Source organism: Nyctereutes procyonoides, unplaced genomic scaffold (genome assembly GCF_905146905.1).
Source record: "Nyctereutes procyonoides isolate TBG_1078 unplaced genomic scaffold, NYPRO_anot_genome, whole genome shotgun sequence".
NCBI classification, from domain to species: Eukaryota; Metazoa; Chordata; class Mammalia; order Carnivora; family Canidae; genus Nyctereutes; species Nyctereutes procyonoides.
Window position 1 is genome coordinate 39,126,684 of NW_026575140.1, and position 15,436 is coordinate 39,142,119.

At 42.1% G+C, this 15,436-nt stretch overlaps 1 protein-coding gene across 8 annotated transcripts in view; it reads left to right on the plus strand.

Moving 5' to 3' along the window:
- The window catches only part of FGGY (FGGY carbohydrate kinase domain containing), a 416,661-nt gene that overhangs the window by 51,117 nt on the left and 350,108 nt on the right, over positions 1-15,436 (plus strand). For all 8 annotated transcript variants that reach the window (XM_055306622.1, XM_055306628.1, XM_055306623.1 and 5 more), the window contains one exon: positions 612-763. In XM_055306622.1, coding sequence (XP_055162597.1) covers positions 612-763 — 152 coding nt within the window. The remainder of the gene's footprint in view (positions 1-611; positions 764-15,436) is intronic.

Below are 15,436 nucleotides of genomic sequence, written 5' to 3' on the forward strand. Positions count from 1 at the left end.
TTCCTATTCCACCAAACCAACTGAATGAGGGGGGGAAAACACCAAAGTTAATGAATTTTAATTAAAGTGACTAGAAGAAGTAAGAATATAAGCAGATAAAAGCCACTGTATGGATGTAGTTGGTGTGTTATAGTGGGTATATTATTCCGTTGAAGTGTTTGTATTTAATGGAAGCAGATCTTAAAAAGCCGATGTATTGTTTTAGGCTTAACTTCATAGAATCTTTTCCTGAGCATACACACACACACACACACACACACACACACACACACACTCTCAGCAAAGATTTTCTGGAACAGAAGCGATAGGAAAGGAGGGAAGAAGTTGGGAGAGAATGAATGAGAATTGAATTAATTGGTAGATCCCCCCTGGTTTTGGTATAGACATTTAACACTGGAGTGACACTTAAATAAGGACGCATCACTCAAAGGGAAATCCAGAGTTTGGGTGGAGTGCACTAATTCGTGTTGGTAGGGACCCTCGTGCTTGCTGTTGTTGATGTCTGAGATCATAGTAGTTGGATAGATTTGTGCTCTTGGGATTCTGGAAGTATCCCCTTGGGTTAGAAGGCTGAGCATATGCATGTGACCTTACGTCTCTTGTTCTGCTAGGGGATTCCCGCCGAAACATCATCATGTGGCTGGACCACCGGGCCATCACTCAGGTCCACAGGATCAATGAAACCAAGCATAGTGTCCTGCAGTGTGTTGGAGGCGTGATGTCCGTGGAAATGCAGGCCCCAAAGCTTTTGTGGCTAAAAGAGGTGAGTGCCTTCAGGTGGAGAGAGCATGCTCATCGCAGCTGGGGATTCCATTCATTGTGGATCTGTCTGTACCAAGCACTGTGCTCAAGTCTGTTATGTTTGACTTTTCCTCAGAGAGCTGCTCTCTCTTCCGGATCAACCCAGGTTGATCCCAATTTATTGATTAGGTTTCAGTTAAATCATTCTTGTTTTTAGGTGCTAACCTTATGCAGGCACTTTATTATTTTATTTTTTAAAAGATTTTATTTATTTATGAGAGAGAGAAAGAGAGAGAGAGAGGCAGAGACACAGGCAGAGGGAGAAGCAGGCTCCATGCAGGGAGCCCGATATGGGACTCGATCCTGGGTCCCTAGGATCAGGCTCTGTGCCACCCAGGCTGATCTATGCAGGCACTTAATAAGTGCCTCTTTGAATCCTAGCAGCCACCTTATGAAGGCAGGAGTTGTCTCTTTTGGGCTGAGGGTTGTCTGAAGACAAGAAAACTAAAGCTAATAGAGATGAGATAACCAACTCACCCAAAGTGACATGATAAACATGTGGCAGAGCCAGGGTTGGAACCAGAGACTGGCTGACTCTGCAATCAATTCTCTTAATAGCCGGTACTCTCCTGGAGTTCAGAGACGCCGATTACCATTCCTAATAGAAAATAGCAGAGCCGGGCTTTAAGTCTACATCTTCTGACCAGAACCTTCTTTCTCTATGCACTAGTATCCCCTGAGGATTAATCTGGCCATGGTGGCATGTTCAGGTTTCTCATGTCACCTGAACTTGAGTTTCCATGTCCTCGAGTGATACAGTGATCTCTGGACAGAGCGCTTGCAGGTGGTTCCTGTTTCCAGATGTTCAGATCCTTTATGAAGTGTGGATAATGGTGATGTCAGCTTAATGGTGCCCAGTAGGGATGGATGTGCAAGAAAGTTCAAGTCCTCTGGGAACCTCAGGGACTTGAAAATCCCCAGGTAGTCTGGTGAGGAGAGAATCCATCTAATGAGTAAGACCTGGTGTGATTCATTTACTGGCTCTGGGGTTTCAAATGGGCCAAGTCTTTGATTACTCAAAATGTATGGGGGTTGAGGGGAGTGTAATGGTGCTGAGAAAGTGTTTCTGGATTGCCACCGTGAGCAGAAGAGACAGAAGCAAAGAAGTCATCAATAATCAAGGGAGGTTTGACTTGTTATCTGTTTAGCATATTGAGCTGTTGTGTAAGCTTTAATTTGCACAAAGCCTTCTATATTTATTAAGAGTTTGAAAACAACAAAAAAAAAACAAAAAAAAATAAGAGTTTGAAAACAGAGTATTTTAGGAGTCAGAGTTTCTGACTCTACTGGCATCACCTAGTGTGGCTTTGAGCAAAGCAGTTCTCATCCTGGGCCTCACTTTTTCCATCTATAAAGTGAGAAAGTTGGTCTGGACTGGCTTGAAAACCTGATATAAGTATATCCTGAAATACAAGTCAGAATATAGCACTACTTTGCACTGCCCCCACTCTCTGCTGTGTGTTCTGTAGATATTGATTTAATCTTAGCAAACTCTGCTTGATAGACAGCATGGAAACTGAGGCTGACAGGGATGGCAGTATGATTTTCCTAAACAGATGATAGAGCCAGAATTTAAACCCATGTCTGCTGGCCTCCAAACCCCAGCTCACCCCCATCATATCATACTATAACTGAAATCCCTTCAAAAGCATGCCACTTAGGGTAGGACCAGGAACAGAGGCAGTGGTGTTTTTAAACCAGCCTAAACATGGTGCAAGAAAACAAATGGGTTGGACATATCACATCCTTCTTGGCTATAGGAAAGAAAAGCTGTACTTTTCAATTAAGTGGGAAGGATCAAGTAGGTGGTCATTGGTACATCATCAGGGCCTTAACTGAGCACCTACTTCATGTCAGCTTGGGGCTGTATATCCCGGGTGATCTAACTATATATCTGGTGTGAACCTCTCTGGATGCTCACCACTGTGCACTTGAGATCTAACCGAACTCAGTAAAGTGCATAAAAAATAATTAGGTTCTAGATTGCAGCAGTCAGGGATTGTGACCTAAGACTGACCATCCATCCATCAGTTCCATTTCAGAGTTTTCTCAGGAAGGCCTTAAACATTATCTCATCGTGTATTTAACTACCTGAAGGTTGAGCCTCAAATCTATTTTTAAAATTTCTTCAATTTATTTATTCTTTTTTTTTTTTTTTTTTTTTGGTAAGCACATACAGGAATCTGTGCTGTGAATTACTTTGGTTTTATCAATGATTGCAAATTCCAAATAATAATTCCAAATAGTGTCTAATACCAGTTTTAGCATGTTCTCCTTAAAGCCTGACCCCGATGGTTTAGGATCCTTTTCCAATTTTAATGTGTAAATGAATTACCTGGGAATCTTATTAATCACCTGGGGATTCCTGATTTAGTAGTCCTGGGGTAAGGACTGAGATTTGGCATTTTCTGACAAGCCCCCAGACTTATAAAACCACTTCTAATTCTAGAAGCTCTGCCCTTATATCCTGAAGAGCACACGTTTGTGGAGAATCAGAACACAGTACCGTCTTTTGAATGGGGCTGTGGAAGAGTGAGGGACCAGGGGGTTAGATGGCTTTCAAAGAGTTGTGCGCCAGCACATCAGTCAGAACGTGAGACTCTGCTAACTCATGGGGCTGTCATTTGTTTACTCCCTTATTCATTCTTTTTTTTTAATTAAAAATTTAAATTATTTTTAAAATATCTATTTGTATATTTGAAAAAGAGGAGAGAGAGAGAGAGCGAGCAGGAGTAGGAAGGAGTAGGGGCAGAAGTGTGGAAGGAGAAGCAGGCTTCTTGCTGAACTGGGAGACTGATGCAGGGCTTGATCCCAGGACCCTGGGATCCTGACCTGAGCCAAAGGCAGACACTTAACTGACTGAGCCACCCAGGTGCCCCCCTTATTCACTTTTTAATTCACCAGATATTAACTGAGGTTCTGCTATGAACCAGCAGTGTTGCAGGCACTGGGGACATAAGCACAAAGATCAAATTTTTGTGGCCACAGAATTTTATTGAAACACAGCCACACTCATTCAGGCTTATCCTTGAGGGGCCCAGAGTCCTCTGGGGTAGTAGTGGGGAAGCAGTTGGGGGTGGCAGGAGGAGGAAAGAGACATGGGACCAGAGCTGTCAGATGTTTTAAGCACCTTGATAAATATGCAGTACTTTTGGAGAAAATAATTTGCTTCTGGGAGGAGTTCTTCAAGATGAATCTCAAGATAGGAATGGAGGTTTTGCCTTTTAGAGAAGATGGGGAGGAAATTCTTGAGAAAGACTGGTAAGGTACTCAGGTCCTGGGATAAGAGCCTGGGATGCTTCCCTGAGTGTAGTAGGAGATGAGGCCAGGTAAGTAGCCTGGGCTCAGTTTGTTAAGGGCTTATTTGGTGATAGATGGTCTTTAAGCAAGGGGGAAGGAATATCTTAGATACCTTTGGCAGAGATAAAGAGACTGGTTAGGTGTGAGAAAATTGTGTGTGTATGTGTGTGTGTGTGTGTGTAAGAACTAGTTTTCATACTTTACTGATTATAGCACTTTGTTGGCTTGGCTTTGCTCTTAGGATAAATTCCAAAATTTGTAACATGGCCCAGAAGATGGTATGTGATGTCATTTTCACCACCCCCTTTCTACTTACTGTGTGTCCCTCACCTTACTCACTCTGTCTACCGGGATCCCGTCAGGGTATCTCAAACACGCTCTGTTCTTTGCCACCTCCATCTTGACTGCGGGTTGGTCCACTCTGGCCAATGGGCCAGATCTGGCGGGCTACTTGTTTTTGGATGGTTTGGGAGCAAAGGGTGGGTTTTACTTCAAATGCCTGAAAAAGGAATCAAAAGGAGAGTAATATTTTGTGACTTGTGAGAATTATGTGAAATTCAAATTTTTGTGGCCACAGAATTTTATTGAAACACAGCCACACTCATTCATTTGTGTATTGTCTATGGCTGCTTTTGCATCACTATGGGACAGAGCTGAGTAGTTGAGACAGAGACTGAATGCCCACAAGGCTGAAAATACTTACTTTGTGGACTATTAGAGAAAAGTTTGCTGACCCCGGTCTTGATGATGATGTGATCCTGTGCCTTCTGCCTCTGAATATTTTTCCTGCTATTTAACACCCATCCTAACTCATACAGGTTTCAGCTTTATTGTTATGTCTTCAGAAAAGCCTTGCCTGACCTCACATATATCAGGGATCTCTTTTCATTGCACTCTTACTTCATTCTATCTTTCATAAATTGTAGCAGGAATCATTTTGTATGATGATTTACGTGGTACCTGGGTCTTCCCACCATTGTAACCCAAGGGGGGTTGGAGAGCCTATCTGTTTTGTTCATGGCTGTTTCTCTACCCCTAATCAAATGCCTGGCATATAGTAGGTAGTCAATACATAGTTTTTTAATAATTTGAACGGCTCACTAAGGGGGTTTTTGTAGTCCTCCAGGTGGGAAGTCATGAGCTGTGAAGTGGGCACTGTGGAATGGGGAAGTGATAGATTCCAGAATTTTTAGGGGATACTATCAGCGGGACATGGAGGCTGATTGGCTGTGAGGGGCGAGCAAGATGGCAGAGTCAGAGCTGACCACTCACTTCAGTGCTGCTGTCATTCATGGGCTTCTTGTCCTTGGCCTAGAATCTGATGTCAGAGGGAGTCAAGCAGAATCTGAAGTTCAGACTTCTCATAAGACCTAAGTGATAGACTAGGACCACCGCAGCTCTTGGGCAAAGTCACTCAGGTCCTAGTTCTGCAATGTGGAATTTTAATCACGTCCTTTACATTTAAGTTTTTGTGTTTCAGGTTGACGCATGTCTCCTTAATAAGAATTGTCAGATAAAAGGAAAAATGCCATTTGAATTTTTCATAACCCCCAGCAGTCTGGCTTTTCCATTTGGTCTCAATGATTCTGACTCTCATCTTAATCAAGGCCAAATGTAAATTAAGTTCTGTCAGGCTGGAACAGCTGGAGTCTCCTATCTTTATAAACATGAAACATTGCAGGGTAACAAGGTGCAGACTGGGGAAGGTCAAGAGAGTTAAGGGCTGATGCAGATCCTGACAGCTCAGTGTTAATGGAAGATAATTAACTGGCTTGTAGGGGCTGTGTGGAGGTATTCCAATCTGACTTTTAACTCATTTCCTCTTTTTGCCATTGTCAGCAGAGCAGAAAGCTAATCATTTTATAGTTTGAGATTGTCATCGTTCATTCTCAACTGGAACCAACTGGCTGGAATGTCAGAGGATTTTGCTGATGGGTTAAGAAGATATATCTGCCCCTCCCATCTCCCCAGTTCATGCCTCTCTGTTTCTGTTCCCCTGATAGCATACTGGGAAAATGAAGAAATGATTCTCTGCTTCTAATGTGCCTTTTTTTTTTTTTTGTAAATGTAGATGCTTTGGGGGAAGCTGGGTGTTGGGATGCCCAGAGAGGTGGTTTGATAACTTCCTGTTAGCTGTGGAAGGTGTGAGTAGAGTGCTTTGCATGAGGAACTATTGGAAAAACAACAACAACAACAAAAAAAAAAAAAAAAAAAAAAAAAAAAACCCAAAAAAACAACCTCTCCATTAGAGGTCAGAAAAACCTGGTTTTGGTCCTTTCTGTGAAGTAAGAGGCTTGGGCCAGCTCATTTTTAGTTCCTTGGTTGGCCTTATGTTTTCATTCTTTTTGACGATATAATAACGGCTATTCTTTTATCTTAGATTTCTTCTTGCCTGAAACTTTGTGGAAGATAAACTGTGTTAATTTCCTTTCTTTGAAATATACCATTTCTTCTTTAATGGGAATTATGGTGGGAATGGTCTTTCTCTGTTAGTTACTCTGGCTTTAAATTGCATGTATAGGCCTATTAATGTTCACCCACATTCGTCAGTCCTTAGCAGTAGAGCTGATACAAGATATTGTGGAAATTTGGGGGATAAATCGCAGTTCTGTAACAGAAGTAAAGTACAGGATTTGAAGCCAGACACACTTGGATTTAAATGTCTCTCTGCCATTTACCAATTCTGGGACCTCAGACAAACTAAATCAACTTATCTGAGTCTCACAGTGTTTAGCTGTAAAATGAGAATAGTCATTAGTATATTCTCATAGTAAAATGAGAATAGTGTCAGCCTTGTGGAACTATTATAATTTAGTCAGATATTTGTAAAGCACTTTATGCAAGTAGATATCCAAATAGTAGTTGCCTCTTCACTTCTATTGTGTGTAAGAAATGTTTCTGTTCTACTGATGGGCATGTCAGTAATATCCTATCACCAACTGAGAGAATTTCAAACACTAGAATATCTTATTTCATGTAGCTGGCTGTAATGAGTGGTATTTTTTCTGTTTGACTAATAGCTAAGGAAAGCATCTAAAAACCACCATGAGGTTGTCAGAGACAATCATAGAAAATATCTAGTACAATAGTACAAAACATATTTTCAGAGTCATTCATTTATGTGAATCATCCACATCCTATGTGTAATGCCTATACCAGAAGGCAGCTGGCTTTGAACTTTGAAGCAGATTTACCTAATACCTTCTACTGTTTCCCTTGAAATTCACTGTTGCCTCCAGCTTCAGCATTATTTTATTTCACAAAGATTATTTTATTTAATCTTCACACCCGTCTTGTGGGGTAGATACGATCTCTTTTTGTGGATAAGGAAACTGAAACTCAGAAACCTTAAATGACTTACAGTCTTATACCATGTGAACAAACCTACGTTGGGAGCCATACTGCAGCTCTGTCCCCCATCCCCATCTTGTGGGGATCTCTGTAATCCACTGTTAGGGTCCAAAAGTGGTCTTTGCCTTCAAGAGATTATAGCCTGATGGGAAAAGAAAGATACAGCTCACCTGAGCAATTGGATCAAAATAAGGAAACAGATGAAGATGGTAGCTAAAGTATATACAGTACTAATTACATATCTAGCCCTTTTTCAAGCATTTTATCCATGTTAAATTCCTCTAATCCTCACGTCCACACTATGAAGTAATATCAGATGATAAAACAGGCTCAGAGATGTTAAGCAACTTGCCCGAGGTCACTCAGTTAATAAATAGCAAAACTGGGATTGGAACCTTGGTATTTCAGATCTAGAATCTGGGCTTATCACCATTTCTCCCTATCGCCTCTTCAAGTGTTTTGCTCTGCAGAGTTTGGATAAATTCGTTCAGGGAATAGATTTGTAAGTGATAACTTCAGGAGGATCTGAGGCCAGGCCAGGAACAGTAGATTGTGGGTTCCTTTTTTTTTTTTTTTTTCCTTTAGGAAATATTTATTGTCTCCTATGTGATAGGCACTGTGTTCAGCATTGGAGATTCCAAAGTAAGCAAGACAGGAGAGGGCCCTGGTTAGGCTTCTGAGAACTTAGATTCTAGTATAGAGAAGCAGAATATAGACAAAGAGACAAATATATATACGCAAAGTGATTGTATTTTCTGGAAAATTCTAAAGGAAAAACACAGATGAACAGATTTGGCATGGCTGGCATGTTCTCTCTTGGGAGAGTTTGACCTGAATGATGATCATTTCAGGAAGAGAGGGCAGCAAGTTCATGAGGGGAGGGAAGTACCTGTGATATCAGCATGGGAGGTCAGCAGGGCTGGGGGGTGGGTATGAGCAAGGCAGAGAGTAGTAGGAGGTGGGTTGGAGCAGTGGGTAGGGGCCAGCTCTTGCATAGCCTTGAGGCCATGGGCAGGAATTTGCATTTTATTCTAAGTAGGGAGAAAGGGTCAGTGGATTTTTTTTTAAGATTTTATTTATTTATTCATGAGGGAGAGAGAGAGAGAGAGAGAGAGAGAGAGAGAGAGAGAGAGAGAGAGAGAGAGGCAGAGGGAGAAGCAGGGAGCTGGATGTGGGACTCCATTCCGGGTCTCCAGGATCACGCCCTGGGCTGATGGCGGCGCTAAACCGCTGAGCCACCCGGGCTGCCTGAGTCAGTGGATTTTAATCATAAGTGTGACATGATCCCTTTTATGACTTAGAAATCACTCTGGCATAGTAGTAGGTAGGTAATAAATATTTGTATAACAACAACAAAGTTGGCATTATAATATTAAAAGGAATAATTACAAAACTGCAGTCTTATTAATACATTTGTTTTAAGAAATTATCAGTATAGAGGGGTGCCTGGGTGGCTCAATCAGTAAAGTGTTTGCCTTCAGCTCAGATCATGATCCCAGGGTCCTGGGATGGATCCCCGAGTCAAATCGGCCTCCCCACTCAGTGGGGAGTCTGCTTCTCTCTCTCCCTCTACCCCTCCTCCTGCTCGTGTGCATGCTCACTCACTTCCTCTCTCAGATAAATCTTATAAATAAAATCCAGCCTGCCTCCAGCTCCTGGGCTCTATCCATTGGTCCTCACTGCCTATTCTCAAAGAACATTTGTTTCTTGCAACATGCCAGGGCTGCTGGCTGGCCATCCACAGGCTAAATCTGGTACCCAGATGGGTTTTGTTTGACCTACTCTGTGCTTCAAAACAAAACAAAAACACTTTTTAAAAAATTTGAATTAGTTTTCAACATTTAAAAACTAAGAAATTTCACATAAAAGTCCGGATTTTCTGCTTCTTTAGAAAAAATAACAAAAGGATTTGGCAGTGGGGGGCGCACATTCCCATGTGGAAAGAATTGGCCAGTGCTGAGTAGGGGCTGCCCCCTTTAGAAGGGGCAAGTGTCCTTCATTTCACAGCCATCCCCACCCAGCTTGCTCTGCTCATTTCCTTTTCCAGCACTACCCTCTAGGCATTTGGATTGGAGACCCAGGCTGCGGGAATTTGTTCAAGGAATCCATCATTACTTTTCCTATAACAAAATGCTTAGAGATGTGGAAAGATTTTCCAGATGGTGAACTTCTCGGTCTGTGGCTCCAGGAATGCTGTACCCATAGTCTCTCACACCTCTGAGTCTTTGCTCAGGTTTTTTCTTTGGCTGGCAAACTTAAAATTTCGTCCTTCACTTGGGAAAACTTAGACGAATTCTTTAAGGCTTTAGGAAGCCGTCCTTGACTTTCTCCATCAGGTGGTGATCAGGCTCCTGCCCTTTGTCCCCCGTGGTATCCCCACTTACCTCTGCCTGGGAATTTATTACACTATACTGTGCCTCGCTTATCTCTGTGTCCCTAATGTCTAAGACACTGCTAGCATCTGATGCTGATCACTCCGTAGATATTTTAACGGATGGATGGATGAACAGATGAACGAATTTACCAAATCATTTATCATATCATTTTTGTTTGTGTATATCTGGCCAATAGTTCCATTCTACAGTAGAGATCCACTGCAGACCAAATGTAAGTTCATTTTAACTCTTCCCCATTGTGGAAAAGGAAGTTTGGAGTATTACCACTCCTTTCCAACCCAGAGCCACCCCTTGGCTGGAGTCTATTACCTTGAGTCACAGCTTCTTTTGTGTGTGAAGTGATGGCCCCAGATTGACACAGTAACTCCTCTGGGCCTCTCTTCTGTGTCTCTGTGTCTTGAGCATAACCTTTGAAGCTGCTTCCTTTTCCCTGTAAGAGAAAACAAGATGTATATAATGAATCAGACAGCTTCTCTTTTAATGTTTATACCGGGGCTCTGTTCCTCCCAGCTTTTGGATCGTGGACCGTGTTGTCAGCTGTTGTTAGAGCATCTTTTGTGGATTTTCTCTACAGGGTGGTCAGCCCATAAATCGGTCTTGTAACTAAATATACGGAGTGTTGAGGCTGGTGTCCTGTCTTCATTTACCTGGACAGTGAATCCTTTCTTTCCTTAATGTCCTTGTACTTGCATATTTGATTTATGCCAAGTATGTACTATATTCTTTTAGTTTTAAACTCCAACAAACTAATTTTAAAAATCAGATGTCCTCCCCCCCCCCAAGGACTTGCTTGGTGTGATAACTGGTAACATTTAATAAATGTCAGCCATTATTATATATATTTTGTATTTTACTTTTTGGCTTATGGCAGATTTTGATGTATATTTTCTTTATTTGATCTATGACATGGTCTTGTGGGATAAATGTTGCTACTTGCCACATTTTACAGGTGAATACACAAGCCTCAAAGAAATGAAATGATTGTCCATGAGGATTAGGATTGGGTCTTCAGTGAAGGTTCACATGGTTCTAAATCATATCTTGGTTTTTTGTGTTTGTTTTGTTTTTCCTGTTATATCACGTTCCTTTTTCTTTGGGTTGATGGATTTTTAACTTCATAAGAGCAGAGACCAAATCACTCTATCCATACCTGGCTGTTGTCTCTCCAGAGCCAAACACAGTGCTTGGCATTAAAATTGTACTCAGTGAATACTTGCTAAATGAATTCATGGTGCGTGGTCAGAGCCACACTTATGACTGTAGCATTAAGGCCAAATACCTAGTATTTTTGCTGCCAATCTTCCTGACCACTGTGCTTGCATGTCAGCTACATCTAGGCATTTTTAGTGCAACCAGAGGGGCAAGAACAAGATTACTAAGATTGGCTGCCTTTATGCCTACATGGGATGATTCAGTGTCAAACAAAAATTGAACAACATTATTTTCTTACAGTGGCTAAATGCACCTATGGGAGGGAAATGTTGTCTTTAGAAAATATACTAAAAAAGACAATGCATTTAATGTGTGTTGTGATAGAGGACCTCATTCATATAGTCAGCCTCATGGAGGTGAAGTGTCACCTTGGAAATCTGGAGACTCCATGGATAGATGTTGATTGAAGTAAGGGAGGAAGCAAGTCAGAAGTCAGGGAAGATGCTAGTTGGGATTCTTTTGGAAAGATATGTCAATCTCATTTCTCTGAATATATGGCTTGGTTTCACTCTTTTTTGTTGTTATTGTTCAAAATGAGAATAACTGTTCTTTATTGTAGGGATATATTCATTTAATCAGTGAAACAAACTTCTGATAACTACTATGTAGAAGCCACTGTGCTTGGTGATGGGGAGACGAAGTGGAAGCCAAGAGTGTCCTTTATCTCAAATTGATCCCAAGTCTAAGACCAAGTACAAGAGGCTGTGAAAGGCATTTTCCCCTAACATGTTATTATCATACTATTTAAACATACAGAAAAGTTGGGAGAATTCTGTAGTGAATACCCAGAACCATCACCTGGATTCTTGCCATTAACATTTTACTTGCTTTATCATATGTATACCCATCTATCTCCCCTTCTATCCATCCTTCAATCCTCCTTAAGTTTTTGCAGTAAGTTGAGATATTGTTACACTTACAAAAGCAGTTTGAAACTTAAAGACTCTTTACCTTATTGAGATACTTACTAAATTTTATTTAAGATATTGACCCTGTTTGACTGCTATATATAAACATCATAAACACTTGCACTAGAATTTATTAAATATCTACCATGTGCTTTTAAGTTTGCTGTTGGACTTAATTCTTATGAAAGTCCCGTGAGGTAAATTTTATCAATTACTTTGCAGATAAAGAAGATGAGGCTAGAGGAAGTAAAGTAGATTACCACTTACTGACAATTGGCATCTGGCAAGGTTGGAATGCAAACCTGGGTTTTCTAACTCCAGAAAATGGATTTAAAAAGAAGTTGCAGAAGTTATCTGATCAAATTCCACCCTTTATCAGGCATGGTCCCCCTGTCTATTCTATAGATGAAACACTTGGGTAGAGAGAGCTAGTTCTCATTGTTAAAGTTGCAAATCCCAAATAACAAATTTGGCTGGCTGAAAATTTGAAGATAAATATGAATTCTAGAATAAAAAGTAATCTCAGTCATCTTAAGTTAGACTCAACCTACACAAATTCCAACCCATTCTGCTTTGTCCCTGCTCTATCTAGCAAGTTAGTTACCTCTTAAATAGCTGGCCTCTTCCTCCCCTTTGCATCCACCATAAGTGTTTATAGTACAGAAAAAAAAATTAGAAAATGATTTAACTAGTAGTTCCTTACCTCTTCTGAAACCAGGGATCCTGGAGGCACTTCTGCAGCTAAGACCTCACTCAAGGGTTATCTTTGTGCATCATGCCGTGGCCACTCTGTTAGTTGAATGATAAAGTGAATCAGGGATCTCCTTAAAATCCCATGTCTCCTGAATCCTTCCTATAGGTAGGGTAAAACTTGTGAGCGACCTCAGTAATAAAAAGTCTGATCTCAACTTTTTAACAGTTCCATCAATACCTATACACACACCCTCTTAAAAAACTGCTTTAGTTTGGCTTCCAAGCTTCGTAATCTTAACAGTCAGTGTCTTCTGGCTCAAAAATGTGAGACTAGGTAGTGTTCAGAGGGAATGAGCGAGCTGCCTGAGTAAGTGGCTCTGCCCTCCCCGGCCTCTGTCTCTCATTCGGGCTTTGCCAAAGGGTCTAAATTGTGGCACAGAGACATTTTCTCCCAGTCATGCTACATGTATAGAGAGTACTGGAGCTTGCCCAAGTAAAGCAAAGCAAGCAATTCGGAAATAAGATCTTTTTTGCCAATTAATTATTCATAATATTTTTAGTCATGAGGATTTTATCTTCCCCAATGTAATTATTATTATGACTTCACCATCGATTAGTGAAAATTGTTGGTCATGGTCTAGCACCAGTCCATGGTCTGGTATTTGGGAGCAACTGGTCTTGGTGAACCATGGTGTTCTCCTGTAAAGCTGGCATTCTGTGGACCTAGGATAGATGAGAAGAGAGTCGGGACCCTAGTGAACCCTACAGCAGTTGTCTTGGTGTGAGGTCATGTGGTCTGGCTTTGGCTGGGGGTCAGAGACAAGCCCATGGACCTGAGAAAGAGGGTGAATCATTGTGCAAGTATTTATTGAGCACCTCCCTTGTCCTGGGAAGCAGCAACCGTACGGTAGCGTATTGGCCTTGGAATTCAAGAGGCTGGGGTTTCACCCAGGCTTTTCACTTACTGGCTGCATGATCTTGGGCAATTCTCTTCACTGTGGGCCTTCGGTTCCTGTCTATAAAATGGTGTTAATGGCAGTAGTGTTTTTCTGTGTCTTAGTGGGGAGGGTGTTTGGTACATTGTAGAGTGCTGGTGGTAGAGTAATGTATTTTCCAATGATGAGTATGATGGAAGCAGTTGGTTTGGAGAAAGAAAATTAGGCCTGTTTTTCACATTCTTATCTCTAGATGCAGCTAAGAAGACAAAGGGTGAAGGGGAAAAAAATTCACATTGTTGTGAGAACAGGCAATTAAAAAAGAAAGTGTGCTTAATCCTTAAGGACAACTTGGGGCATGGGTATTACTGTCCTGTTTGAACAGGTGGCAACAGGCTGAGAAGATTCACCTCATGCAACTCATGAGTGGTCAAGCTGGGCTCTAACTCAAAATTACTCAAGCGTGTGCTCATAACAGCTCCCAGGCCAAGGATAAGGAGAGTGGAAGATTCTGGGAGAGAGTCAGTCCATCCTCAGATGCTCCAGAGCAATTTTACATGCCCTGCTATTGGTAACGTATGGGGTCTTGTCTTCAGCAACCAGCACACTCAGGATGACAGCTATGAGAATGAGTATTTTAGAAGTGGTCTAAAAACAGTGTGTGCTGATCAGTTCCTGCCAGAACCAATCAGGGACATTCATTCATTCAGCAAATATTTATTGAAAATGTATTTCATTTCAGATGCTCTGTAAAGTGCTGGGAATATAGCAACCAACATAAAAGGCCTGTCCTCGAGCTGCTCCTATTCTAGAAGAGGGGCAGGAATGAAGTCACAGTACACTGTAGGTGGGATAGAATTCAGGTCACTGTGGAAGTAGACCCCAGTTAGAGTGGAGGAGCCAGGAGGAGGTGCTCTGTGGGCTGGGGCTGATGGTGGAGGGCAGCTAGGTAAGGCCTCAGGCAGGATGGTTTGTGAGAGACAGGCCACCTGGGCAGAATGACACTGGGAACGGATTACGATCAAGGAGACGAGACCCCTGTGGGGCTGCGCATAACAGACGTGGGAAGGTAGTTCAGTGAATCGGTCAGAAAGCCCCTTTTGAGTCCCAGCTGTGTGTTTAATGTTACTCATGACAGGAGTTCCCTTTTGCCAGTGGACAGAGCTGCTATAACCCTGCCACAGGCAGAGGAAAGCTGGGAACTGTCTTTCTTGCCTTTTCTGACTCTCTCTCATCTCAAGGGACTGAAGCTAAAGCCCAGTGTCCACATGGCTGCAGTGTCCTCCCTGGGCAGAGGAAGAATGTCCTCTTTTCAGTCCCATCAGGATCAAATGAGACAGCGACCCTGAGAATGAAGCTGTGAATTAACCCCTCACGTCCAGGAGGGTGGCACTGAACACCAGGCAGGGGCTCTTGCCACCTCTCCCATGGTGGGCGTGTGACTCAGGGGTGATGACATCAGCCATGACTTCATTCGCTCAGAGGAGAGACAGTGTGCAGACTGACAGCCACCCCTGGTTTGTCTCGTCAGGGGCACTGCCACGGTCCTATTGTTGTTTTCCTTACATCTTTCTCATTTTTCTGGCTTTCTCATTTTATTCACTTCTCATGTTGAAGCTGTGCATTAACTTCACCCTGTCTCCCCTTTCTCCTTGTCCATCTTTTGCCTCGTCCTTATTTTCTTCCTCTTTTGTCTTGTGCTTTCTCCTCCTGTGTCAGAAATGTATAAGGAAAGGGCTTCCTGTCTACTCCCCTCTCCTCCAGACTTTGCACATAGAGTTCTAGCCGAACCTTTCTAGAACTGCATTCACAAACCACTCCCACACGGTACTGACAATGG